General features: G+C 43.5%; 1 protein-coding gene and 1 long non-coding RNA gene across 6 annotated transcripts in view; one reads left to right on the forward strand and one right to left on the reverse strand.

The window, feature by feature from the left end:
* Window positions 1-2662, reverse strand: part of fam184ab (family with sequence similarity 184 member Ab) — a 202256-nt gene extending 199594 nt beyond the window's left edge. For 3 of the 5 annotated variants that reach the window (XM_059981472.1, XM_059981470.1, XM_059981473.1), the window contains exon 1: window positions 2151-2661. In XM_059981472.1, coding sequence (XP_059837455.1) covers window positions 2151-2282 — 132 coding nt within the window. In that variant the 5' untranslated portion in view covers window positions 2283-2661. Of the gene's footprint in view, window positions 1-2150 lie in introns of all 5 variants that reach the window. The other 2 variants (XM_059981474.1, XM_059981471.1) reach the window with 1 other exon arrangement.
* A 45-nt stretch (window positions 2663-2707) lies between these two features.
* Window positions 2708-27768, forward strand: LOC132400483 (uncharacterized). Its single transcript, XR_009514267.1, has 3 exons — window positions 2708-2752; window positions 22549-22693; window positions 22781-27768. It is a non-coding gene; the product is annotated as an uncharacterized LOC132400483 (long non-coding RNA).

Below are 27768 nucleotides of genomic sequence, written 5' to 3' on the forward strand. Positions count from 1 at the left end.
TGCACTCATGTGGCCATTAGACACTACACCATGAGCAATCAGTTTTTAAATAGCATCAGTTATGTATGTTTCTGTTCAAAAAATAATTATCTTTAATACTGATAGTCGGCACGAAACAAGCAGCAAAACAATTCAGAACTGTTTTGCTCACTGTGGTTTCAAGCATTAAGGCTTGGAGATGCCAGAAATGGCAGAGAGTGAAAGTGAAACAATTTCTCCATTTCAACAACTTTTGAACTACAAAGAACTCAAAAGGATTGACAACTATATTGAATATTACAATGCAGTGAGCAAAACAGTTCTGAATTGTCTTACTGCTTATTTCTGGACAATTATCGGTGACAAAGCAGAAAAATGCAAAACTGATGCTATTTAAAAGGTGAAGACTTGGAAGATAAAATCATTGATAGCATTGTATGAAGGTAGTACATCATCTGCACTAGAGGTCTGTGCTGATTTTGTTTAATAACAGGCAATCAAAAAATATGACAGCATATGTACACTAGATGAATTCATCCATCAAAAACTATTACAAACTAATACAGTTTTACAATACTGTAGTATTCTCATTTGTTCTGTATTTCACTTAAATACATAATTTGTTACTCAGTTAAATGGTAGTTTATCCTTTTGTTCTTTTTTTAAACTATTTCTACGAAATTTTGACTAATTGGGGCAGCTGCTCGATTGGGCCAAATGTACTCGTCCTGATGTGTCCAAGTTAACCAGAAACCACTGTATATCTAATATACCCAAGAACTATTCATTGTACATATTAGCTGATAAATGCTCTCAAAACAATACGTCATATTTCTCAAACCTAAATTAAAGCCTGAACTCAAATTTTCTTTCAATAAGGTTGAACTTAAGTCACCTTTTAAATTACCTAACATGACTTTTATAGGTTTAATATAGAAGTCAAATCTGGAAGCCAATACGAACATTGTGATTGTACAAATAGATGAGAAATCAATTAATTTCAATTCAAAAAGTGATAATCTTTTCCCAACCACTGCTACAGATGAACCACTACACAAAGATTACTTTTCAATTATTCCACTGTAAACATAGTACCTGGCCAGTTTATTATTTACTAGTTATTCACAAAGTATCTTACACATTTTTCAGCAAGGAGTTAATTTCATCAATAGCAAAAACACGTTTATTTTCCATCTTTTACAACAGAGCCATACAACTTAGTTGTTTTTATCATGTTACCTCAAACAGCACTAAAATGAAAAAAGTAGTCATTAAAATACATTTCTAAACCTTGAGATTTGGATGTCAAATCACCCCCAGAAATTATTTAACAATACAGGACATGACTGCTTCGCAAGTAAGTGAGTGAATTATGTCAGTGGTGTTGGATAAGAGCAAGATCCCATGCTGCTTCACAGATTTCCAACCAAGTTCGACCTGTAAACCATAAAACCTCTCCTCTCCCCAACAAAGTCAGGTCTGTCCTTCCTCACTTGCAAGTTCTGACCAGTTTCCCCAAATATGCACTTAGCTTCATTTTCTCCAGAAATCCCCCCTCTTGGTTTCCTTTTTCCTGTGTCCACTACTTCCAGTCCCACGATTTAAGCACCCCACCAATAAACATACCACGACCACCTCCACCCAGCCTCCAGGTTTTATTTAGTCCACCAGCTGATCCCCTCCATTCAAATATTCTCCACAGTCCCTTGAATTGAATTTGACATTTGCCCCAGGTTTTCTCTCCCCAGCTCCACCACTCCACCCCCATTTAAACATCCTCTCATTGCCTCTATACACCTGTTATAGTCAGTGCATGGGATTTGCACCAGATTTACCAGATTAGTCTCCAAGGTTCTCCCAGGTCCCAAGCTGTCTTATCCCCCTGTCCCCTCCACTGAGCTTGTCTCAAATTTTCCCTAGTTTTTCTCTTCCCCAGGGTCCCACACTCCCCTCTCCCATTTAAACATCCCCTCCAGCTCCTCTCCATCAGTCCCCAGTCACATCCACTGAGTTTATCCCAAGTTTTCCCTCCAAGGTTTCTCTTTTCAGGCCCTCCCCCGTTAAATAACCCTTCCAGCTCCTCACCCCATTTTTAATACAGGTTTCCCCCCACACACCACCACACTCTGATCCTGTCCCCCAGACCACAAACTCTCCCTGCCGGCAGTCACCTTAGTCAGCTGCGCAATCTTCTTGCTCATCTTGATGTGCAGCTCCTGGGTGTACTCGGGGCCCGAGCCCACCTTCCCAGGTGCCGGTCCACCGCTGCAGTGCTGCTGCTGCCAGCCCACGCCGGTCGCCATCTTCCGGAGCCAGTCGACCAGGAGTAGGAGATGAATGGGTTGGGGTGCCAGGGACGATGTGCTTGGAGCCGGAGCTGAGGGGATGAGAGCCGGCAGCCCGCCCACCTCCCTCGGGCAGCCGCTCTAGCCAGGCAGCGTGAGGCCGGCGAACCCGTGCGGCCGCTGACTGAGAGCCGGCACTCCAGCTAACCGCCGAGATTCGCGGCTCGCCATGGCTACCGGCGGCCGTGGCTCAGCATCGCTGCCACGCAGAGGCGCGTCTGCCGCTGCCGGATCGCCGCCTATTTATCCCCGCGATGTTGTTATTGTTGTTGTTGCCTCTGCCTTCGCCGCACGCTCGCGCCGTTACCATGGAGCGCATCGACAGTTGACATATGACACATTTCCGGTTCCAGTGTCCCCGCTCCGCGGTGCACGTGGAAGGAGAACCGCCGACGCTGGCGGCCGGGGATGGAAGGCACGGTCGAGGGGTAAGTGACGAGCGCAGTGGAGTGGGGGGGGCGGTCGAGGGGTAAGTGACGAGCGCAGTGGAGTGGGGGGGGCGGTCGAGGGGTAGGTGGCGAACGCAGTGGAGTGGGGGGGTGGTCGAGGGGTAAGTGACGAGTGCAGTAGAGTGGGAGGCGGTCGAGGGGTAAGTGACGAGTGCAGTGGAGTGGGGGGCGGTCGAGGGGTAAGTGACGAGTGCAGTGGAGTGGGGGGCGGTCGAAGGGTAAGTGACGAGTGCAGTGGAGTGGGGGGCGGTCGAGGGGTAAGTGACGAGTGCAGTAGAGTGGGAGGCGGTCGAGGGGTAAGTGACGAGTGCAGTGGAGTGGGGGGCGGTCGAGGGGTAAGTGACGAGTGCAGTGGAGTGGGGGGCGGTCGAGGGGTAAGTGACGAGTGCAGTGGAGTGGGGGGCGGTCGAAGGGTAGGTGACGAGTGCAGTGGAGTGGGGGGCGGTCGAAGGGTAAGTGACGAGTGCAGTGGAGTGGGGGGCGGTCGAGGGGTAAGTGACGAGTGCAGTGGAGTGGGGGGCGGTCGAAGGGTAAGTGACGAGTGCAGTGGAGTGGGGGGCGGTCGAGGGGTAAGTGACGAGTGCAGTAGAGTGGGAGGCGGTCGAGGGGTAAGTGACGAGTGCAGTGGAGTGGGGGGCGGTCGAGGGGTAAGTGACGAGTGCAGTGGAGTGGGGGGCGGTCGAGGGGTAAGTGACGAGTGCAGTGGAGTGGGGGGCGGTCGAAGGGTAGGTGACGAGTGCAGTGGAGTGGGGGGCGGTCGAAGGGTAAGTGACGAGCGCAGTGGAGTGGGGGGCGGTCGAGGGGTAGGGGACGAGCGCAGTGGAGTGGGGGGGAGGTCGAGGGGTAGGTGCCGAGCGCAGTGGAGTGGGGGGGATGGTCGAGGGGTAGGTGCCGAGCGCAGTGGAGTGGGGGGGATGGTCGAGGGGTAGGGGACGAGCGCAGTGGAGTGGGGGGGCGGTCGAGGGGTAGGTGCCGAGCGCAGTGCAGTGGGGGGAATGGTCGAGGGGTAAGTGACGAACGCAGTGAAGTGGGGGGCGTTCGAGGGGTAAGTGACGAATGCAGTGGAGTGGGGGGGCGGTCGAGGGGTAGGTGACGAACGCATTGGAGTGGGGGGCGTTCGAGGGGTAAGTGACGAACGCAGTGGAGTGGGGGGCGGTCGAGGGGTAGGTGACGAACGCAGTGCAGTGGGGGGAATGGTCGAGGGGTAGGTGACGAACGCAGTGAAGTGGGGGGCGTTCGAGGGGTAAGTGACGAATGCAGTGGAGTGGGGGGGCGGTCGAGGGGTAGGTGACGAACGCAGTGGAGTGGGGGGAGGTCGAGGGGTAGGTGACGAACGCAGTGGAGTGGGGGGTGGTCGAGGGGTAAGTGACGAGCGCAGTGGAGTGGGGGGGACTGTCGAGGGGTAGGTGATGAGCGCAGTAGAGTTTGGGGGCGGTCACGGGGTAAGTGACGAACGCAGTGGAGTAGGGGGTGGTCGAGGGGTAGATGATGAGCGCAGTGGAGTGGGGGGCGGTCGAGGGGTAGGTGACGAGCGCAGTGGAGTGGGGGGCGGTCGAGGGGTAAGTGACGAGCGCAGCATTGGGTGGGGGGGCAAAGGTGGAGGTGCCGAGCGCTAGTGTTGGGGGAAGGAAGGTAGAGGTGACGAGCGGAGTGGGAGGGTGGGGAGGGGCGAGGGCGGAGGTGGCACATGTTGTTGGGGGTGGGAGGTGGTCGAGGGGTAGGTGACGTGCGCGGTGAATATACGGGGCGAAGGAGGAGGTGGCACGCTTGCTGGGGGTGGGGTGGACGAAGGAGTAGGTGGCGTGTTCTGCTAGCCTAAAGTACAGTGGAGATAAGTAGAATCACCTATGTGCGGCACCAACTCCAACAGGATCCCACCACCAAGCACATTTTTCCCTCTATTCCCAGTCCCCCCCCCCAAACTTTTTACTGCAAGGATCACACCCTACGCGTCTTCCTTGTCCATTTGTCCCTCCTCACTGATCTCCCTCCTTGCGTTTACACTTGCAAGCGGAACAAACGCTACACCTGCCCCAACACCACCTCCCTCACTACCATTTAGGGCCCTAACCAGTCCTTCCAGGTCAGGTGACACCATACTTGTGAGCCCCTTGGGGTCATATACTGTATCCAGTGCTCCCAGTGTGGCCTCCTGTATATCAGTGAGACCCAGCATAGATTGAGAGACCGCTTCGCGGAGCACCTACACTCCATCTGCCAGAAAACGCGGGATCTCCTGGTGGCTACCCATTTTAATTCCACTTCCCATTCCCATTCCGATATGTCCTTCCATGGCCTCCGCTGCCGTGATGAGGCCACACTCTGAAGGAACAACACCTTATATTCCTTTTGGGTAGCCTCCAACCTGATGGCATGGACATTAGTTTCTTGAACTTCTGGTAATGTCCCCCTTTTCCCTCTCTCACCTTGCCTGCCCATCGCCTCCCTTTTGTGCTTTTCCCCACTTTTCTTTCTTCCATGGCCTTCTGTTTCTTTTACCAATGAACTTCCCAGCTCTTTGTTTCATCCTTCCCCCTTCAGGTTTCACCTATCACCTTGTGTTTCTCTCCTCCCCCCACTTTTTAAATCTACTCCTCAGCTTTTTTTCTCCAGTCCTGTACGTCCACCATACTCTTTTCCATAGACGCTGCCTGGCCTGCTGAGTTCCTCCAGCATTTTGTATATATTTCTCTGATTTTCCAGCATCTGCAGATTTTCTCTTGTGTGTGATTTTCTTCTACATAATGTTTTATTAAAGTGTTGTGGAATTTTCAAGCCATGTTTTTTTTAAAAATTGTCCTGCTCAGGGCAATCCTCCTGCACAGCTGTTTTAAAATAGAGGGAACCTGGTCAGCTGAGGTAGTGATAGCTTACCTTTCTGAAGGTTCAATGTACACATTGTTTCATGCACAAGATTACTAAAATATAAAACTTTCTTCAGTGTAAGTGTATAAGCTGTATATGTAAGGTTAATGGATTTCACGTTCAGTCTTGGGTCCTATCCCCAAGGTATCTCATTATCCAAAATCTGAACACTTCCAGCCCCGAGCATTTCAGATAACCTGTACAATGGAAACTTTACAGCAGTGTCACAGGCACGTATATATAGACAATACCTGAGGGTGGGGGGGGGGCATTGGAGATGTGCCATGAGTCATGACTACGTACCTTTATACATGAAGCTGTACCATAAAGTGAAAAGAGCACTGTGTTCCAATCAGGATAATTTGGGGGGAAAAGTAGAGCTAGTACACAAATAGGTCATAGCAGAAAGATGAGAAAATCTGCCGAAATGTCGGCTGTACTATTTTTTGATAGACACTGACCTGCTGAGTTCCTCCAGCATTTTGTGTTTGTTGCTCGGATTTCCAGTATCTGCAGATTTTCTCTTGTGTGTGACTAATTCTGCAGATACTGGAAATCTAAGCAACATACACAAGATAAGTAGCAGTCAATGGTTAAAAGAAATTGAACAGGAAATGCAGCTTAATTTGTATGCAGAGAGAATTTATGGCTAATTGTAAAGTGAGCATTCAGAAACAGGTTTATTATCACTGACATGAAATTTTGTTGTTTTGTAGCAGTACAGTGCAATATGTTAAAAAATAAATTTGGGAATAGATAGCAGTGTAAAGGTATTAAATCAGGCATTTTAAATTAGAAAAGAATTAAGATTAAAAGACAGGTAGCGATGGACACCAGGAGAAACTGAATAACAGAATTGCTAGGTAACACACACAAAATGCCCGAGGAAACCAGTAGGTCAGGCAGCATCTATGGAAATGATGTTTTGGGCTGAGACCTTTCTTCAGGACTCAATGAAAGTCTGGGTAATGTTAGCGGAAAGGATATGATAAAGATTTCACTGAATAACAAAAATAATTTGTGGAGTTATAAATAGGTGGAGATACATGAAATCTGCAATTTCCAAAACAAAGTCCTAAACCCCTCCAACACACACAAAATGCTGGAGGAACTCAGCAGGCCAGGGGAAGAAAAGTACAGTCGACGTTTTGGGCCTAATCCCCTCCCGCTGTTCGATTTCCTGATTTCCCCCAGCATTCCAGGGGAAGATATGGAAATACGAAACAAAAGGCTAGAATGGCTAATCTGAAATTGTCAAATTCATTTTTCAACCCTGAAGGTGCTGAAATTCCTGATTGGTGGTCAGGTTCTGTTTCACCTCTTAACCTTGGGCCTTATTGAAACAATATCAGAAGACCAATGGCAGAGTTTAAAACTGGAGGCTAAAGAAATCTGGCATATCTCCAATTTTTATTGATACACCTTAGAAAAAATCCTATCCAGATGCATCACAGCTTGGTGTGGTAACTGTTGTTCTCGTGTTTGCAAGAAACTGCAGAGTTGTGGACACGACAGAATCCAGCCTACCTTTCTTGGACACTTTCTACACTTCTCGCTGCCATGGTGAAGCAGCCAATATCCCACCCATCCCGGACATCCACTTCTTTTGCCCCTCTGATTGGGAAAAAGATACAAAAGCTTGAAAGTGTACCCAGTACAGTCACTCGGTCAAGTTCAATTATCATTCAGCCATACACTTGTAAGTAGTCAAACAATTGAGATTGAGAATGAAAGGCCTTTGATGGCTCTGAGCATATACTTGCTGGAGTTTAGAAGAATTGAGGGGTGATCTCATAATTGAATATTGAAAAGCCCAGATAGAGTGGATGTTTCCTATAGTGAGGGAGTATAGGCCCAGAGGGCATGTCTATTTAGAACAGATGAGAATTTCTTTCGCTACAGGATAATGAATCTGTAGAATTCATTACCACAGCTACCTTTGGAGGCCAAGTCACTGGGTATATTTTAACTGGGGGTTGATAGGTTCTTGATTAGTTAAAAGGAAAAGGCAGAAGAGTGGGGGTTGCGAGGATTAATAAATCAGGCATGATAATTTCCACTGAGGCTAGGGGAGAAAAAAACAAGAGGACATGGGTTAAGGGTGAAGGGGGAAAAGTTTAAAGGGAACATTAGGGGGGAGCTTCTTCACTGTCAGAGTGGTGGGAACGTGGAATGAGCTGCCAGATGAAGTTGTAAATGCGGGCTCACTTTTAACATTTAAGAAAAATTTGGACAGTTAAATGGATGAGAGGTGTATGGAGGGGTACAGGCCGGGTGCAGATCAGTGGGACTAGGCAGAAAAATGGTTTGGCACAGCCAAGAAGGGCCAAAAGGCCTTTTTCTGTGCTGTAATGTTCTATGGAATGACAGAGCAGACTTGATGGGCCAGATGGCCTGATTCTGTTCCTATGTCATATGGTAATAGCTTTCCTCCAGGGCCAAGGTGCAAACCAACAGTCGCACAGAGCACACAGCAGATAGCACATATAGTTACGATAGCAGGGCAGCATACTGTCACAAAAAAAATATAGCCTAAATCCCTGAGTGGTATAGCCAGAGAATTGATGCCGCATTAGATGTTGTCCTGGAGCCATGTTTATGTGAGAACAAGCTCGCAGCAGTTCCTCATCACATGCTAGTACAGCTGTGGACGAACACAATCCAGTTTGCTTTCCAGGGAGCAGAGCACTGGAGGACAGAACCCAATGAAAGGTGCCAGACCCCAAACCATCATTAGATTAGATTAGATTTGACTTTATTGTCATTGTGCTGAGTACAGATACAAAGCCAAATGAAATGCAGTTAGCATCTAACCAGAAATGCAAAGAATAGTGTTATTTACAAAATATCTGTGAATAAAAAGTAAGTGCTACAGCACACAAATATAAAAGTACTGAGACAGTACAATATGGGTGCAATACTGCTTAGTGCTGTGATGTGAGGTACATGGACGCCAGTGTGCACATTGCTCCTCTGCTCTGTCCCACACCTCCTCTTGTGCAACTCCCCTGAGTGGCTACAACAGGCAATACTGCAGCATGGGGGCCTAGCCCGTGCAAAACTGAAGCGACATGGCTCCTCCACCATCAGACTCACCAATGAACCAGACTTGCAGTATACTGTACTACATTGCCAATGTCCAACAGGGTCTTGGGATCACAAGAAAAATTACCCAACGTTTAATTATCATTCAATCTTACATGGGTATAGCCAAATGAAATAGCGTTCCTCTGGGGCCAAGGTGCAAAACATACACAGCACATTCAAAGAAGTGAGGAAAAAAAGTCATAGTCAAGGGGAAAAAGAACTAAAATACAGGTGTCCTCTGCTTTATGCAACTTCACTTTTATGAAAGACTTACATTAGTACTGTATAGTCCAAGATAATGATTTGCACTGTTTGTTGGAATGAGTACCATCTCCGATGCTGCCTTCCCTGGCTGCTAGAAAACTTGAATGGTTTCCTAGAACAATAGGATGGACCTCATAATCTACTTTGTTGTGATTTTGTACCTTATTGTCTGCCTGCACTGCATTTTCTCTGTAACTATTGCAATTTATAAGACCATAAATTAAAGAAGCAAAATTAGGCCATTTGGCCAATCAAGTCTGTTCTGCTGTTTCATCATGGCTGAAAATTCTCCTCTCAGCCCCAATCTCCTGCCTTCTCCTCATTTCCCTTCATGCCCTGACCAATCAAGAATCTATCAACCTCAGCCTTGAATATACATAAAGAGTTGGCCTCCACAGCTGCCTGTGGCATAAAAAAATCCATAGATTCACCACTCTCTGGCTAAAGAAAATCCATCATAATTTCTGTTCTAAAAGGATGCCCCTCTATTCTGAGACTGTGTCCTCTGGTTTTAGACTCTCCCATGATAGGAACCATCCTCTACACATCCAGAAGGAGTATTTAAGCCCCTAGATAGCTAGAAGAGTGGAGTAAAACCTATACTGCATTTTGTTATTGTTTTTGTTGAACTACCTTAATGCACTGTGCATTGTAAGAACAGTATGCAAGGCAAGCTTTTCACTGTGTCTTGGTACATGTGACAATAAGAAATCAAATCTGATTCCAAAATAGTATTGGGAATTCTGGTCACAGTCAGCTGGAAGGTTTGTCACCTTTGGAGGTGTTCTGTGAAGTGGCCTTCCAACCTGTTTTCCTATTGTAGAGGAGATCACCTTGTGGGCAATGCAGTAACATAGTGCTTAGCACAATGCTTTATAGTACAGGCTCCAGTTTCTTCACACAATCCAAAAAAATTCTAGTTGGAAGATTAGTTGGTCTTTGTTAAGTGTCTTGTGATTAAACTAGAATTAAATTGGGGATTGTGGGGTGGTGTGACTTGAAGGGCCATTCTGCACTGTATCTCTATATAAAAAAAGTATATAAAATATATGTGAAAAAAAATGTCTCACCTGAAAGTAGCATTTAAATCTATAGCAAGAAGACGGGAGTAAAACTTAGGTGTTACACCAGCTGTGGTTGCACGGAAAATATTGTTTTTGAAATTGGGAAGGAACAGGAGGTTATGGAAGGAATCAAGCCTTTGGAATGCTGAAAGGTGAATGGATATGGTGTCAACACATTGGAGGTATCAGAAATTACAGAAAATAATCCATTGAATATTGAGTCAAGCATGATGGAATACATAAACAAGGGGAAGCTACTTGATTCTGGGTGAAGAAAATGGATGAGCATAAGTGTATAAAATGGAAGCTGCAGTTGAACACCAAGGAAGATATAAAATATACTTTGTGGAAGGGGACATCATTAGAACAGATGCTACAGAAATGGAGAAACTGGGCAGAAGAAATATAAGAAATAAAAGATGTATAATCGTGAGAGCTGTGGAAACCTTTAGATCTGTAGACACTATGAAAGATGCAAATAGAGAAATTGAGAATGGGAAGTAAAGAGTCTGTGATGGGCCATGGGAAGTTGTGTGTGAGAGCAGGAAGCTGCAGCAGTATACTTGTAAAAGATATGAAGGAAGGAACTTGAGCAAAACACAATCACAGAGTGACAGGCATTAATTTGGTTGCATATAGTTTACAATCAGTTGCACCCATCCATTTTGAGAGGATAGGTAGACATGTTCAGTGCAAGAAAAGAGAGGAAACTGAAAAATATTGAAGGCATAGACAGAATATTTCTATGGATGTAGGATGGCAGATACTGGAACATGACAGGAGTATATTTAGAACTGCCGTGATCATCCTGTAGCACTTACATTTAAGGTGATTAAATGATCTGGCTAGAATTAACTGCCTCAGTAAGAACTGCACTTTGCCTATTATCACAGTAGGTCCATGCCAGACACAATCTCAATGGCTCTTCACACAGCCTTGGATCACATGGACAATATAAGCAATTACACTATGTCAGGATGCTGTTTGTTGACAATAGTTCAGCATTTAACACCATCATTAACACAGTTTTGATTGATAAGCTACAGAACCTGGGCCGTGGTACCTCCCTCTGCAAGTGGATCTTTGACTTCCTAACCTGAAAACCACAATTGGTGCAAGTTGGTAATATCTCCATCTCACTGATGATCAACACTGATGCAGCTCAGGGCTATGTCCAATGCAGTGCTCCTTCTATACCCATGACTGTGGCTAGATATAGTTCAAATGCTATCTATAAATTGGCTGATGGCACAGCCATGTTGGTAGATTCTCAGATGGAGATGAGGGTGTACAGGAGTGGTACACTACTAATTAGTTGAGTGGTGTCACAGCAACCTCCTTGCACTCGATGTCAATAAGATGAAAGAGGCAAATGTGGACTTCAGGAAGGTTAAGATAAGGGAACACAAACCAAACCTCATAGAGGAATCTCATAGTGAAGAGAGTGAGCAATTTCAAGTTCCTGGCTGTCAAAATCTCTAAGGATCTAACCTGGTCCCACTATGTCGATGCAGCTATAAAGAAGACAAGACAGCAGCTATTTTTCATTTGGAGATTGAGATTTTGTTTGTCACCTAATACGCTCAAACTTCTATAGATGTACTGTGGAGAGCATTCTGACAGGTATGGGGGGGGTGGGGGGCAGTGCAGGAGGCCACTACACAGGACTGAAAGAAGCTACAGAAAATTGTAAAATAAGTCACCTCCATTTTGGTAAAAGCCTCCATAGATTCCAGGACATCTTCAAGGAGCAGTGGTGCAGAAAGGTGGCATCTGTTATTAAGGATCCCCATCACCCAGGACATGTCCTTCTTAGACCATAAGATTTGGGAACAGAATTAGTCCATTCGGTCCATCAAGTCTGCTCTGCCATTTCATCATGGTTGCTCCAATTTCCCCCTCGGTTTCAATCTCCTGCCTTCTCATATCCCTCCATGCCCTGACCAATCAAGGATCTATCACCCTCTGCCTTAAATATACGTAAAGACTTGGCCTCTGCAGCTGCCTGTGGCAAAGAATTCCACAGATTCACCACTCTGTGGCTGTTGAAATTCCTCCTCATCCCAATTCTAAAGGAACACCCCCTCTATTCTGAGGCTGTGTCCTCTGGTCCTAGACTCCCCCCATCAGAGGAAGCATCCTCTCCACGTCCATCCATGCTATCAAGGCCTTTCATCATTCGATAGGTTTCAATGAGGTCACCCCTCATTTTTCTGATTTCCAGTGAATACAGGCCTAGAGTCATCAAATACTCTTCATATGACAAGCCATTAAATCAGGAAATCATTTTGGTACACCTCCTTTGAACCATATTCAATCTTGGCACATCTTCTAATTGTTACCGTTAGGAAGGAGATATAGAAACCTGAAGGCACACACTCAGTGATTCAGGAACAGCTTCATCCCCTCTGCCATCTGATTCCTAAATGGATTCCCTGCAACACTTATTTTAATGCTGGTGATAATAAATCTGATTTTGATCATAGAAACATAGAAAACCTACAGCACAATACAGGCCCTTCAGCCCACAAAGGTGTGCTGAACATGTCCCTACCTGAGAAATTACGAGGCTTATCTATAGCCCTCTATTTTTCTAAGCTCCATGTACCCATCCAACAGTCTCTTAAAAGATGCTATTGTATCCATCTCCACCACCGTTGCCAGCAGCCCATTCCACGCACTCACCACTCTCTGAGTAAAAAACTTATCCCTGACATCTCTGTACCTACAACCCAGCACCTTAAACCTGTGTCCACTTGTGGCAACAATTTCAGCTCTGGGAAAAAGCCTCTGACTATCTACATGATCAATGCCTCTCATTATCTTATACACCTTTATCAGGTCACCTCTCAACCTCCATTGCTCCAAGGAGAAAAGGCCGAGTTCACTCAAACCTGTTCTCATTAGGCATGCTCCCCAATCCAGGCAACATCCGTGTAAGTTTCCTCTGCACTCATTCTATGGCTTCCACATCCTTCCCGTAGTGAGAACTGAGCACAGTACTCCAAGTGGGGTCTGACCAGGGTCCTATATAACTGCAATATTACCTCTCGGCTCCTAAATTCAATTCCACGATTGATGAAGGCCAATGTACTGTATGGTTTCTTAACCACAGAGTCAACCTGCGCAGCTGCTTTGAGTGTCCTATGGACTTGGACCCCAAGATCCCTCTGATCCTCCACACTGCCAAGAGTCTTATCATTAATGCTATATTCTGCCATCATATTTGACCTACCAAAATGAACCACCTCACACTTATCTGGGTTGAACTCCACCTGCCACTTCTCAGCCCAGTTTTCCATCCTATCAATGTCTTGCTGTAACCCCTGACAACCCTCCACACGAGCCACAATACCTCCAACCTTTGTGTCATCAGCAAACTTACTAACCCATCCCTCCACTTCCTCATCCAGGTCATTTATAAAATTCATGAACAGTAAGGGTCCCAGAACAGATCCCTGAGGCACTCCACAGGTGACCGACCTCCATGCAGAATATGACCCGTCTACAACCACTCTTTGCCTTATGTGGGCAAGCCAGTTCTGGATCTACAAAGCAATGTCCCCTTGGATCCCATGCCTCCTTACTTTCTCAATAAGCCTTGCAAGGGGTACCTTATCAAATGCCTTGCTGAAATCCATGTACACTACATCTACTGCTCTTCCTTCAATGTGTTTAGTCACATCCTCAAAAAAATTCAATCAGGCTCATAAGGAATGACCTGCCCTTGACAAAGCTATGCAGACTGTTCCTAATCATATTATACCTCTCCAAATGTTCATCAATCCTGCCTCTCAGGACCTTCTCCATCAATTTACCAACCACTGAAGTAAGTCTCACTGTCTATAATTTCCTGGGCTAACTCTACTCCCTTGCTTGAATAAAGGAACAGCAGCCACAACCCTCCAATCCTCTGGAGTCTCTCCCACTTCCACTGATGATGCAAAGATCATCGCCAGAGGCTCAGCAATCTCCTCCCTTGCCTCCCACAGTAGCCTGGGGTACATTTCATCTGGTCCTGGCGGCTCATCCAACTTGATACTTTCCAAAAGCTCCAGAACATCCTCTTTCTTAATATCTACGTGCTCAAGCTTTTCAGTCTGCTGCAAGTCATCAGTACAATAACCAAGATCCTTTTCCGTAGTGAATACGAAAGTAAAGTATTCATTAAGTACCTCTGCTATTTCCTCCGATTCCATACACACTTTCCCACTGTCACACTTGATAGGTCCTATTCTTTCACGTCTTATCCTCTTGTTCTTCACATACTTGTAGAATGCCTTGAAGTTTTTCTTAATCCTGCCCACCAAGGCACTTCTTAAGGCCCCTTCTAATCTCCTGATTTCCTTCTTAAACTCCTTCCTGTTAGCCTTATAATCTTCTGGATCTCTGACATTACCTAGCTCTCTGAACCTTTTGTAAGCTTTTCTTTTCTTCTTGACTAGATTTATTTCAGTCTTTGTACACCACAGTTCCTGTACCCTACCATAACTTCCCTGTCTCATTGGGACATACCTATACAGAAATCGACACAAATATCCCCTGAACATTTGCCACATTTCTTCCGTACTTTTCCCTGAGAGCATCTGTTTCCAATTTAAGTTTACAGTTTCCTGCCTGATAGCCTCATAATTCCCCTTTATATCTCATTTTATTATCAGTTTGCTTGCTCACTGGATTCTAGTGAGACTTAATGAATTTGCTGATTAAGTGTTAATCATGATTTGTATGCATGTGTTAATCTGTTCTTCTGCTGCAGTAGCCCATCCACTTCAAGGTTCAACATGCTGTTTGTTCATTGATGCTCTTCTGCACACCACTGTTGTAACGCTTGTATATCTGAGTTACTGTCACCTTCCTGACAGCTTGAACCAGTCTGGCAAATATCTTGTCTCATTAGCAAAGCGTTTTTACCCACAGAACTGCTGCTCACTGGATGCATATTTCTCTGCAAACTCTAGAGCAGGGTTTCTGGACCGGGGTTCCGCGAGAGGTCACTCTGGATTCTATGAGAGATGGTGCTTTAAAAAAAAAAGCTTTGTTTTTTGCATTTGGTGCGATGTCCAATGTTAGCGCTCACAGTGGTGGGCAGTGACTGAGCAGCCCTGTTAGCAATTTTGTTAAAGGTCTCTCAGCCTAGTATGGCAGTGCGCAGTAGGACCGTCTTTATTTGGTTGAGTCCATTCTCAGTTTTTGACGCAAGGTAGGGGAGGTTGTTGATAATTGATGAGCTTTGTATTGCACAGAGGGAAGGATGGTAGGCTGATGAGTAGAGTGAAATGCATTTTCCAAGCATTGAATGGACTTCCCCATTTTTATATTAACCCATGTGTTTTATAAACATATCAGATGATCTAGTGTGGCGATTTTTGAATTACAATATCCTGGTCATTGCACTGCACTAGTGCAACAACAGGCACAAAATGGTCCATCTTTACAATGAAAGCTACTTATCAATGGGTTTTCCATGGACTGGTGATCCAAGTTGTCCTATTCCATTGAGCCTTATCTGTGGCAAACAACTTATTAATGCAGCAATGGCCCTGGCAAAATTAAAAAGACACCTAACTACAAATCACCACCATATGACACATAAAAATGCCGATTATTTTAAATGGCTATTGTAATCTCAAACCACACAGAGTAAAGCTTTTGTTAGTGAAGTCACAGTCATTAAAAGAATACGGGAGGCAAGTTATTTAGCAGCAGAACTTATTACCCAGAAAAGGAAAAGTCACACAGTTGGTGAGAACCTAATAATGCTGGCTTGTAAAATTATCGTGCATATAATGCTAGGACAAGATGCAGAATGAGAAATTGAAAAGGTTTCACTCTCAAACAGTACGATAAATTGACGTATTGATGACATGTCACATGATGCTGAAGACATTTTGTGTGATAAACTGAAAAACAACAGCTCTCTATCCAGGTTGATGAGTTAGCAGATTTCACTAATAAATGTCATGTTGTAGCATTTGTAAGATTCGTAAATCATGGTGAAATTCAATAAAACTTTGCTGTTACAAAGAGCTGCCCAAAACAAGCAAAGGCCAAGTTATATAATGTTTTGTCTTCATATGTGGAACAAAAGGTCTGTTGTTTGGAATTGTGTTGGCATCTGTTTTGATAGGGCCCTGTCAGTGGCTGGCCTCATGAAAAAGAAAACCCTGATGGTGTCACAACACACTCTTTCTTCACGGAGAGTGCCAATATCAAAAACTCTTGGAGATGAAAGATGTTCTGGATCATGCTACAAAAATTTTGGTTAACTTTATCAAAGTTCAATCAAGAATGTTTAAAATACTATGTGCAAACAAGGACAAAGGACACACCAATCTCCTGCTACATACAGAGATTCAGTGGCTTAAGAGTTCTCAACAGGGTGTTTGAGCTGAAAGGTGAATTGCAGGAGTACTTTCAAGAAAATAGTAGACCATATTTTGCTGAGTGCTTTGAAGATGAAGAACTGCTGCAGAAACTAACCTACTTAGCAGACATTTTTCATCATATGAACCAGTTGAACAAGTCTCTGCAAGGCCCTGGAGAGGAAGTTTTGACTTCAAGTGACAAAATTCTATGATTTAAAAGGAAACAGAATCTTTGGAAAAATAATTTTGCAAAAGGAAATCTTGAAATATTTCCATTGCTGCTTGGGTTTGAGAGTGAGGAAGGGTCAGAAAGTCTCAGGTCTACTTAAAAACATCTGGAAGAACTGCAGAACAAAATTGAGCAGTGTTTTTCCTCCCTTTGAACACAAGTGTATGACTGGGTGAGGGACCCTTCTGTGAATCTTCTGCTCAACCTGAGGACTTGACTTTGAGAGAAGAGGAAGAAGTTTGCGAGATGCATAAGACATAGAAGCAGAATTAGGCCTTCTGGCCCATCAAGTCTGCTCGGCCATTCAATCATGACTGATATAGTTTTTCTCCTCCTCAACCTCAATTCCCAGCCTTCTCCCCATAACCTTTGATGTCATGTCCAATCAAGAAACTGTCAATCTCTACTTTAAATACACCCAGCGACCTGGCCTCCACAGCTGCATGTGGCAACAAATTCCACAAATTCACCATCCTTTGGCTAAAGAAATTTCTCTGCATCTCTATTTTGAAAGGGGACCTCTCTAACCTGAGGCTGTGCCCTCTTGTCCTAGACTCTGTCACCATGGGAAACATCCTTTCCACATCTACTCAGTCTAAGATTTTCAATATTCGAAAGGTGTAGATCAGATTCCCCCTCATCCTCCTGAATTCCAGTAGGTACAGACCCAGAGCCATCAAATGTTTCTTGTATAATAGCCCTTTCATTCCTGGAATTATCCTTGTGAAGCTCATCTTGACCCTCTCCAATGCCAGTACATCTTTTCTAAGATGAGGAATACTCAAGGTGAAGCCTCACCAGTGCCTTATGAAGTTCAGCATCACATCCTTGCTCTTGTATTCTAGACCTCTTGAAATGAATACTAATATGGCATTTGCCTTATTACCACCGACTCAACCTGTAAGTTAACCTGCAGGGTGTTCTGCACAAGGACTCCGAAGTCCCTTTGCATCTCAGATTTTTGGATTTTCTCCCTATTTGAAAATATAAAGCACAATTATTTCTACTACCAAAGTACATGACCATGCATTTCCCGACATTGTATTTCATTTGCCACTTTCTTGCCCATTCTCCTAATCTGTCTAAGTCTTCTGCATCCTACCTGTTTCCTCAACACTACCTGCCCCTCCACCAATATTTGCATCATCTGCAAACTTGGCAACAAAGCCATCTATTCCATCATCTAAATCATTTATATACAGCACAAAAAGAAGTGGTCCCAACACTGACCCCTGCAGAACACCACTAGTCACTGGCAGCCAACCAGAAAAGGATCCTTTTATTCCCAATTTCTGCCTCCTACCAATCAGCCAATGCTCTAACTATGTTAGTAACTTTCCTGTAATACCATTGGCTCTTATCTTGGTAAGCAGCCTCATGTGTGATACCTTTTCAAAGGCCTTCTGAAAGTCCAAATATACAACATCCACTGCATCCCCTTTATCTCTCCTACTTGTAATCTCAAAGAATTTCAACAGGTTTGTCAGGCAGGATTTTCCCTGAAGGAAACTGTGCTGATTTTGTACTGTCTTATCCTGTGTCACCAAGTACTCCATCCTTAACAATTGACTCTTAACATCTTCCCAACCACTGAGGTCAGGCTAATTGGTCTATAATTTCCTTTCTGCTGCAAAGAGTGGAGTAACATTTGCAATTTTCCAGTCCTCTGGCACCATGCCAGAGTCCAATGATTTTTGAAAGATCATTTCTAATGTCACCACAATCTCTAAAACTACCAGTTCCTCAGGTCTGAGTGACTTATGTACCTGTAGGTCTTTCAGCTTTTTGAGCACCTTCTCTCTTGTAATAGTAACTGCACCTACTTCTCTTCCTTCACACACTACAACGTCAGCATACTGCACGTGTTGTCCACAGTGAAGATTGACACAAAATGCTCATTTAGTTCATCAGCCATCTTCTTGTCCCCTGTTATTATTTCTCCTGCCTCATTTTTAGCGGTCCTATATCCACTTTCATTTGTTTTTTTATTTTTAATACACTTGAAAAAGCTTTTACTATCCACTTTGATATTATTTCATCTTTTCCCTTCTAATGATTTTTTTTAGTTCCTCTCTGTAGGTTTTTAAAAACTTCCAAATCAAGATTCAAAAACTTTATTGTCATTCTAACCGTACATCAGCTCTGCAGGGCAGAATGAGACAGCGTTTCCCAGGAGCAGTGCAATCATAACATAACAAACGCAACACTAAATATTAAACATAACAATAAATAGTAAAATACAACAGCCACATGTCAGTTAAAAATGAGTTATAAGTGTCCAGTGCAAGTTAAAAGTGTCCACAGCAGAGTCAGGTAGAGCAGCTATTTAGCAATCTGACTGCCTATGGCAGGAAGCTGTTTAGTAGTCTTGTGGTTTTAGTTTTGATGCTCCTGTAACTTTTACCTATGGCAGAAGAACAAACAGTTCATGGAGAGGTGTGAGGGGTCTTTAATGATGTACAGTGTCTTCTGGAGGCATCAACTCTGAAAGAGGTCTTGGACAGAAGGTAGGGAGACCCCAATGACCTTCTCTGCTCCCCTGAGGCTTTTTGTCAGCAGCACTGCAGCTGGAGTACCAGGTTTTGATGCAAAAGGTCAGCATACTATCAGCTACTCTATCTTCCCACTAATTTTTGCTTTGTTGTATGCCCTTTCATTTGCTTTTACAATAGCTTTGACTTCCCTTGCCAGCCATGGTTGTACTATTTTATCATTTGAGTGTTTCTTCAGTTTTGGAATACATATGTATTGCACCTTCCTCATTTTTTCCAGAAATGCACACAAGTGCTGCTCTGCTGACATCCCTACCTGCAGCTCCTTCCAATTTATTTTGGCCAACTTCTCTCTCATACCACTGTAATTTCCCTTACTCCACTGAAATACTGCTACATCTGACTTTCTCCCTATCAGATTTCAAGTTGAACACAATCATAATGTGATCACTGGTTCTTAAGGGTTCTTTTACCTTAAGCTCCCTAATCACCTCTGGTTCATTACATAACACGCAAACCAGTATTGGGCTCAATGACAAACTGCTCTAAGAAGCCATCTCTTAAGCATTCAACAGACTTGCTCTCTTGAGATCCATTACCAATTTGTTTTTCCTGATTGACCTGCAAGTTAAAATCTCTGATGACTACCCTAACATTGCTCTTTTGACATGCCTTTTCTATTTCCTGTTATATTTGTGGTCCATCTCCCAGCCACTGTTGGGAGGCCTGTATATAACTGCCATCTATGTTCTTTTGCCCTCATAGTTTTTTTTTAACTCAACCCACAAGGATTCAAGATATTCTGATCCTATGACACATCTTTCTACTGATTTGATGCTATTCTTTAGCAATAGAATCACACCACCCCCTCTGCCTACCTTGCTATACATCCGATATAATGTTTAACCTTAAGCATTCACCTCCCAACAACAACCATCCTTCAGCCATGATGCAGTCATCGTACACTCAAGGTGAGATTTACTGACCTGCCTCTGAATAAATTCTGGATTTCTGTGAAAGAAGAGTATCCTGACATTCATAGGAAAGCAATGAGCATTTTACTGCAGTTTTCAACTTCTTACACATGTGAGCAAGCATTTTCTTGTTTATCAAGTATCCAGGGCAAGGATCGAAATAGTCTCATTTCAGTTGAAGGTGAAATCTGTGTGTGCTTATCTTAATTTCAATCCAGAATTGAGTACTTGTGCAGCAAAGAACAAGCACAGGTTTCATATGCTGGACCTATATTTGAGTCTAATCATGTCACTTGGTAAGAAAATGTATTTTTTCCCAAAGTCTTGTATAAATTGTCTTGGGCTATATTTTCATTCGTATTGCTCTAGCTTAATGATTTTCAGTAACTTTACTATTCAACATTGAAAATAAATCTTCATTTTGTAAATAGCATTAATTAAAATCAATTTACCACTATTTAAATTAAATCTACCTAGCCTACCTTAAGAAATATTAAATCCCATTTTGGCTTAAGCCAGTTATTTAACAGAAATTTATTATGTTTGCCTTATGAGTTTTTAACATTTATGAAAGGAAAAGAGATGAATTTCAAGAAAGATAAGCTAAGCTTAAATACCTGTATTTTTTAAAGAAAAGTTGGCTAAAAATTCATTCTGTCCTCAAAAGCGCATTGACAGTTATTTTTGGTTTATTATATCTATGACTTACTGATTGCACTAACGTACGGTGAGCTGTAGGTATAATTAATTTTACGTAGAGATTCCCTGAGACCTGAAAATTATTTCAAGGGTTCCTCCAGTGCAAAAGGGTTGAGAAATGCTGTTCTAGAGAGTGTTGTGCATTAAAATCCCGTGGATCAGCAGATTCCTAGATACTCAAACAACACCATCTGGTACCAACAATCATTTCACAGTCAGTCATATAGATCACCATTCTAATGTTTGGTCTGAACACCACTTAACTTTATGACCAAATCTCCATGCATTTATACATTGAGTTGCAGCCACGTGTTTGCCCAATTAGATATTTGCATTAGAAAACAGGTGTATGTCATAAAGTGGTCACTGAGTGTATCTTGTAGTTATTCTATTCCTCACTGATCTTCATTTTTTTCATTTGCCCTGTAGAGTTATCCATAAAGATTTTTATCTCAATGCTGCTCAAAGAGGATGGGAATTCTGGTATCTTGGAATACAGTGTTATCCCTCATGGCACAAAAATAAAGCTTCAAGCCTTGCAGATGTGGTGTTAAACCAAAATCATGAATTTCCTCTCAGCTGCGTGTAAAAGATTCCATGATACTATTTCTATGTCAAGCAATGTTGTATTTCCCCAATGCCCTGTGCAATATTTACCCGTTAACCAACATTGTAAAAGATGGATGATGTGGGTCTCCAATCCTTTCCCTTATCACTGCTTATTTAAATGAGGATGCAATCCCCGATAAACCACCCTCTGACTACTTGAAATAGTTTTCACATTGAAAGTTCATTCAGTTAAATATTATTATTGGATTATTTATGAGACCAAGCTATTCCTGTCTTTTAGTGAAGCATGTGGAGCAATATTTCCTCGGTCCATCTTGGGTCAATTCCCTCAACTTTCTCTTTTGTATGTCAGTGACAGAATCAGTGCCACTTCCCACTATCATCCTGAACTAGAATATTTTATTATCTTAGATGCCCTTCTCTTAACCTTCAAATGCCTCATCTCTGAGTATCTTCATCTTTATTCCGCTTCTTCTCTGTCTCATTGCAGGGGTAGAGAGCAACAAATATCCTCTGTAATCTTAACAACTTCCAGAGCTAACATCCTGAACATTCAGCTTCTTAAAGGAACTTGATTCTCAGTGGTCGCGTTAGCTAAGTTGCCAGAGACATTAACTTATGGAACTTAAACTCAATTAATAATGGAATAGTTAAAAAGTAATCATTACAACAAAACTACTGTACCAGATAGTTGTTTAAAAAAATTACCAAAGGAAAAGAATTGCTGTTGTTCCTCAGGGTGAAATCACCTTTCACAAGGCCTGAAATGGCCTGAAATGTGACACTGTACCTGTAGCAGTATCACTGAGTGTCATGGAAGTTACCAAGTTACAAGTTAGCTAATATTCAAATTTCATTTATTATCAGGTATGTGTAAGTTATATAGCCTTGAGATTCATCTCCTAACAGGCAGCCATGACACAAAGAAACCCAAAAAAACTTATAAAAAATGGCCATCAAATACCCAAATGTCATGCAAACAATAAACGCAAGCTAATAGTGATCTGAACTGAAGTCCACAAAGACAGTCCTGTCCAGAGCACAGCAGTGAACTGAAACGGCCTTTCCTATGCCTTGAACCCTTCCAGGATGACCTTTTCAATCTGGCCCGGCGTCTCAATCATTGTCCAAAACTCGGGTTCATTCTTTTCAATACACTCTAGGGCCTGAACTCCTTGATTTGGCCTGTACCTGACCTTTCCAATTCAGGCTGATGTTTAAATCGATCAAACCTTGGATCATCCTTGCTCACCTTGGTCCCACTGCCTTGCCTTGTTCTGCCACATCAAATTTCCTCCAAGTCCAAAGGTAAGCTATGGGCTGTTGTTTGTGATGGTCATTTACCAGAAAAAGAGTGATTAACAAAGTACTTAGTTGTTTTCTTTGTTTCATTAGCCACCTGGCTGAAATCGCTGCGATTCATCAGTGTCATCTTAACCGAGTACTACTATAATGAAGCAGAGAATGGATAAAATCATTGAGATGCCCGACACTGAATTAGGACACAGTGGACTCTCGGACTCAGAGCACCAGCCATCACTTCTCAATTTCTGGACTTCCAACCAATCTCCAGACATTGATCTTTGGTATCGACACAAAGATGTGCTGATGACGATGGATGAGGACTCCTAACACCAGGCTCTCCAATTACAGGACCATGAACACAAGGCCTTGAACTCCATTGATCAGAAGCAAGGACAGCCTAATTCTCTACTAATTCTCTAATTCTATTGCCACTAAAACACATTGTCCTCTTTTATCTTGGCACAGTTCAAGATCGTATACATCCCTTATGCCATTATCCTTGGTTTGGTGATGTAGAAATCAGGTGAGAGGAATGAGCACTGATTACAATTCCTATTTGTTGTCCTCCCATGAACAGCGGTAGGACTTCCTTTCATCACATGATGAGGGGTGTAGGCAAGAACAGAAAAATGGGTCAGGGTGTAAGAAGGATCCCACTCACCCTACTCACTGATTATTTGTCTAACTCCTGTTAGGGAGTAGGCTACGTAGCATCCACACCCAAATCACCAGACTCACAATTACTTTACTTTATCAGAACCTCCGTCCTTTAACCCATGTCTCCACACAACCCACCAATGCTACTCTATCATTTCCTGTCAGTCACCTTATGTATGGATACTTAGGTGCCTAGCGTCACTTTATGGACATGCAACCAATCTGTGTATATATCTTCCTCACCACCATTCAGGGCCCCAGACAGTCCTTCCAGGTGAGGCCACACTTCACCTGTGAGTCGGCTGGTGTGGTATACTGCATCTGGTGTTCCCAGTGTGGCCTTTTATATATTGGTGAGACCCAACGCAGACTGGGAGACCATGTTGCTGAACACCTACGCTTGGTCCACCAGAAAAAGCAGGATCTCCCAGTGGCCACACATTTTAATTCCACGTCCCATTCCCATTCTGCTATGTCTATCCATGGCCTCCTCTATTGTCAAAATGAAACCAAACTCAGGTTGGAGGAACTGCACCTTATATACCGGCTGGGTAGCCTCCAACCTGATGGCATGAACATTGACTTCTCTAACTTCCATTAATGCCCCTCCTCCCCTTATTACCCCATCCCTGACATATTTAGTTGTTTGCCTGTTCTCCATCTCCCTCTGGTGCTCCCCCCACCCTTTCTTTCCCCTGAGGCCTCGCGTCCCATGATCCTTTCCCTTCTCCAGCTCTGTATCACTTTCGCCAATCACCTTTCCAGCTCTTAGCTTCATCCTCCTGTCTTCTCCTATCATTTCGCATTTCCCCCTCCCCCCCCCCACTACTTTCGAATCTCTTACTATCTTTCCTTTCAGTTAGTCCTGATGAAGGGTCTCGGCCCGGAACATCGACAGCACTTCTCCCTATCGATGCTGCCTGGCCTGCTGTGTTCCACCAGCATTTTGTGTGTGTTGTTGTTTTATGTATATATCTTATGTATTTTATTGTGTTTAGTTAATATTGTGTTCTTTATTGTATTTTTTGTGCTGCATTGGACCTGGGCTGAGAAATGGTAGATAGCGTTCAATCCAGGAACGAGTGGAAGTGATTCTCTTTGGAAGGCTGAACTTGAAGGTGGAATATGGGGTTAATGGCAGGATTTTTAACAGTGTGATTCCTTAAGGTTGTTAAAGCCGGCAGGGGTAGTAGGGACAATCTCCCTCTACCTATTAAATGCTCCCAGTGGTGTGCAACTCAAATAGTCCCCAACCATGGACAACCAAGTCCAGCGCCTGGCCTCCACATGTGGCTTGGCTACTAAGCCCAGCGGAACCATTTCTGCTGTTAGGAGAAAGGTGGGCTATTGGCATCTTAAAAACAGTCACTTTGGGTAGATGGGGCTCATGAGCCATGGTTGGAAGCTCATCTAGGAGGAGGAAAAAAACTGATTTCAAACCTCCACTGCCTTGTGTCTATACCCACTCATGGGGAAGGCTTTGGGACTAAACCCTCAGGGACAAATCCAGAGCTGGAGTCCCTAAGGCAGTCCTACATTGAAATCAATGCTGATTATCAACTCCTGCAATGCTGCTGTTGCCAAACTGTATTGGTCTTCACCATTCCTTTGGGTTTATCAGCTTGCTTTCCATATCGTACTGCCTTGCATTGCATATCTAAACAGCTAGGATGCAACATCTATGGTCAACCCTGACCAACGGAGGCGTCAGCTAAACTCAAGATGACAAGAGGCATTGAGCTTTTCCAGCCATTCACTTTTTTCCAGAGTAGAAATGACTAATAAGAGTGGGCATAACTTTATGGTGTTGGGAGGAAATTATAGGGAAGATGTCAGGTAGGGTTTTTTCACAGTGACAAGTGCTGCAAGGGGTATTGGTAAAGGCAGATACATAAAGGGTATTTGAGAAAACACTTTCATGGGCACACGATGAAATAAAAATTGGGGGGGGCGGCTATGTGGAAAGGAAGGGCTAGATTGATTTTCAAGTAGCTTGAAGGATTGGCACAGCATCCTTGGCTGAAGAGCCTGTACAAACATTGGTATTCTGCACTACCTCTGGCAGCATATTTCAGCTACCTACAACTTTGTGTGTTGGAGTGGGGGGTGGCTTCCCTCACAGTTATCCTTTAAATTTCCCTTGATCACCTTAAACCTTAGTTCTGAAATATGTGATGCTTTTACTTGGGGTAAAAGACACTTGGTTTTCTACCCTATCTCTGCCCATCATAATTTTATAAGCTATCAGGTTGCTCCGCAGTCTCTGGCATTCTAGAGGAAACAATTTGAGTTTGTCCAACCTTTCTTCATAGTACTAGCAGCATTTTGTGCTTGAACTTTCTGGTCATTGTTTCACTTTTGCTTGAGACTTCAAAATTATTGAAGTGTTTTGTTGCTTCTTAGGTTAATGAAAGGCTCCATATAAACTTTTTCTCTTCTTTTTCCTTCGTATCATTCACTCTCCCTTGTTCATTCGTTCCCCCATCCCTTCCCACTGATCTCCCTCCCAGTACTTATCCTTGTAAGCGGAACAAGTGCTACACCTACCCTTACACTTCGTTCCTCACCACCACTCAGGGCCCCAGCGAGTCCTTCCAGGTGAGGCGACACTTCACGTGTGAGACATCTGGTGTGATATACTGTGTCTGTAAGACCCAAAGCAGACTGGGAGACCATTTCACTGAACACCTACGCTCTGTCCGCCAGAGAAAGCAGGATCTCCCAGTGGCCACACATTTTAATTCCACGTCCCATTCCCATTCTGATATGTCTATCCATGGCTTCCTCTACTGTGAAGATAAAGCCACACTCGGGTTGGAGGAACAACACCTTATATTCTGTCTGGGTAGCCTCCAACCTGATGGCATGAACATTGATTTCTCTAACTTCCGTTAATGCCCCCCTCCCCTTCTTACCACATCCCTTATTTATTTCCCCCCCCCTCTTTTTTCCTTCTTTTCTCACTCTGCCCATCACTCTTTGAATGTTCTCCATCTCCCTCTGGTGCTCCCCCTCCCCCTTTCTTTCCCCCTAGGCCTCCTGTCCCATGATCCTCTCCCTTCTCCAGTTGTGTATCCCTTTTGCCAATCAACTTTCCAGCTCTTAGCTTCATCCCTCCCCCTCCTGTCTTCCATCATTTCGGATCTCCTCCTCCCACTTTCAAATCTCTTATCCCTTCTTTCAGTTAGTCCTGACAAAGGGTCTCAGCCCAAGACGTCAACTGTACTTCTTCCTATAGATGCTGCCTGGCCTGCTGCATTCCACCAGCATTTTGTGTGTGCTGCATAAATGCTTGTTTACTTTTTTCCTGTGTGTTTCCTTTCGTTCATATGAAAAATATGAGTGAATCTTTAATTCCAGCATCCCTTGACTTTCAATAACTATCCCACAAGAAATGCAGAAACAACGTTAATCAGCTGGGTTTTACTTAAAAGCACAAAGCATCTAGTGTCTAATCACAGTTATAAATTTTACATGTATCCTATAAATATTTGGGACTATCTAATGGAATGAAAGATTAACATATCTATTATTGAGGAGTGTCAGTGATAATTCAACAAAAGCACCTTCAAATATCTTTATTCTTTGAAGTTCCACATACAAAAGGAAGACTCAGAAATAACTTTTTAATATCTGACGATGGTACCAGACAATGTTGTGGTTGCATATGTAATGCAAACATAAAACAGACCTCACCTATTTGGTCACTCAGGCCAGCTAACTTATATACAATAACAACATTGGAATAAGCTAGCAGCTGTTGTGTAATCCTTGGCAATCAGGAAAGATGAGGGGAGGTGTAGGGTGGGGTGCGAAACATATGTCGGAAATTGTTGGAGGAGAAGGGAGAGGAGTGAATTATTGAGGCTTGGACTCCAGCAAGCTTTCCAATTTTAAGCAGGGGCTAACTGCATCTTTGAAAGCTCCATGGGAGAATCTGCTTCTCTTCGTGCGTTGTGAGTTTGAACTATTATCCTATGGAGCTGACAATTTCCATATTACTGTGTTCATCTTATTGCTGCAGACATTATGCAGCAGCAAACTGAAGTAAGGCTCCCAAATCCACCACAGAAACAAGATTTAAATATATTTTTTAAAATATGCCTTTAAGCTGCAGCACTTAGCTATTTGTTATTGTAAAAGTGGTGTCAGATGTATGTGGAGCAAGTTGACATTAAGAAAAGTTCATTTTTAAATTTTCCCTCTCCTCCCCTTGCCACGAATGATAGTTATAGAATCCAGTGTTTCTGTCCATATAGGTAACTTTGAGTGGATGAATTTCCAATTTTATGTCCCTGTCAGGGAGCTTTAGTTGTTCAATGGGGGGCATACTGAAATTTCTGTTATATGGTATATATTATTTTGTGAACATAAAACATAAAATTATATGTTGTGCACCTTAAGGTTTTGAATATAAGATA

Source organism: Hypanus sabinus, chromosome 10 (genome assembly GCF_030144855.1).
Source record: "Hypanus sabinus isolate sHypSab1 chromosome 10, sHypSab1.hap1, whole genome shotgun sequence".
Taxonomy (NCBI): domain Eukaryota; kingdom Metazoa; phylum Chordata; class Chondrichthyes; order Myliobatiformes; family Dasyatidae; genus Hypanus; species Hypanus sabinus.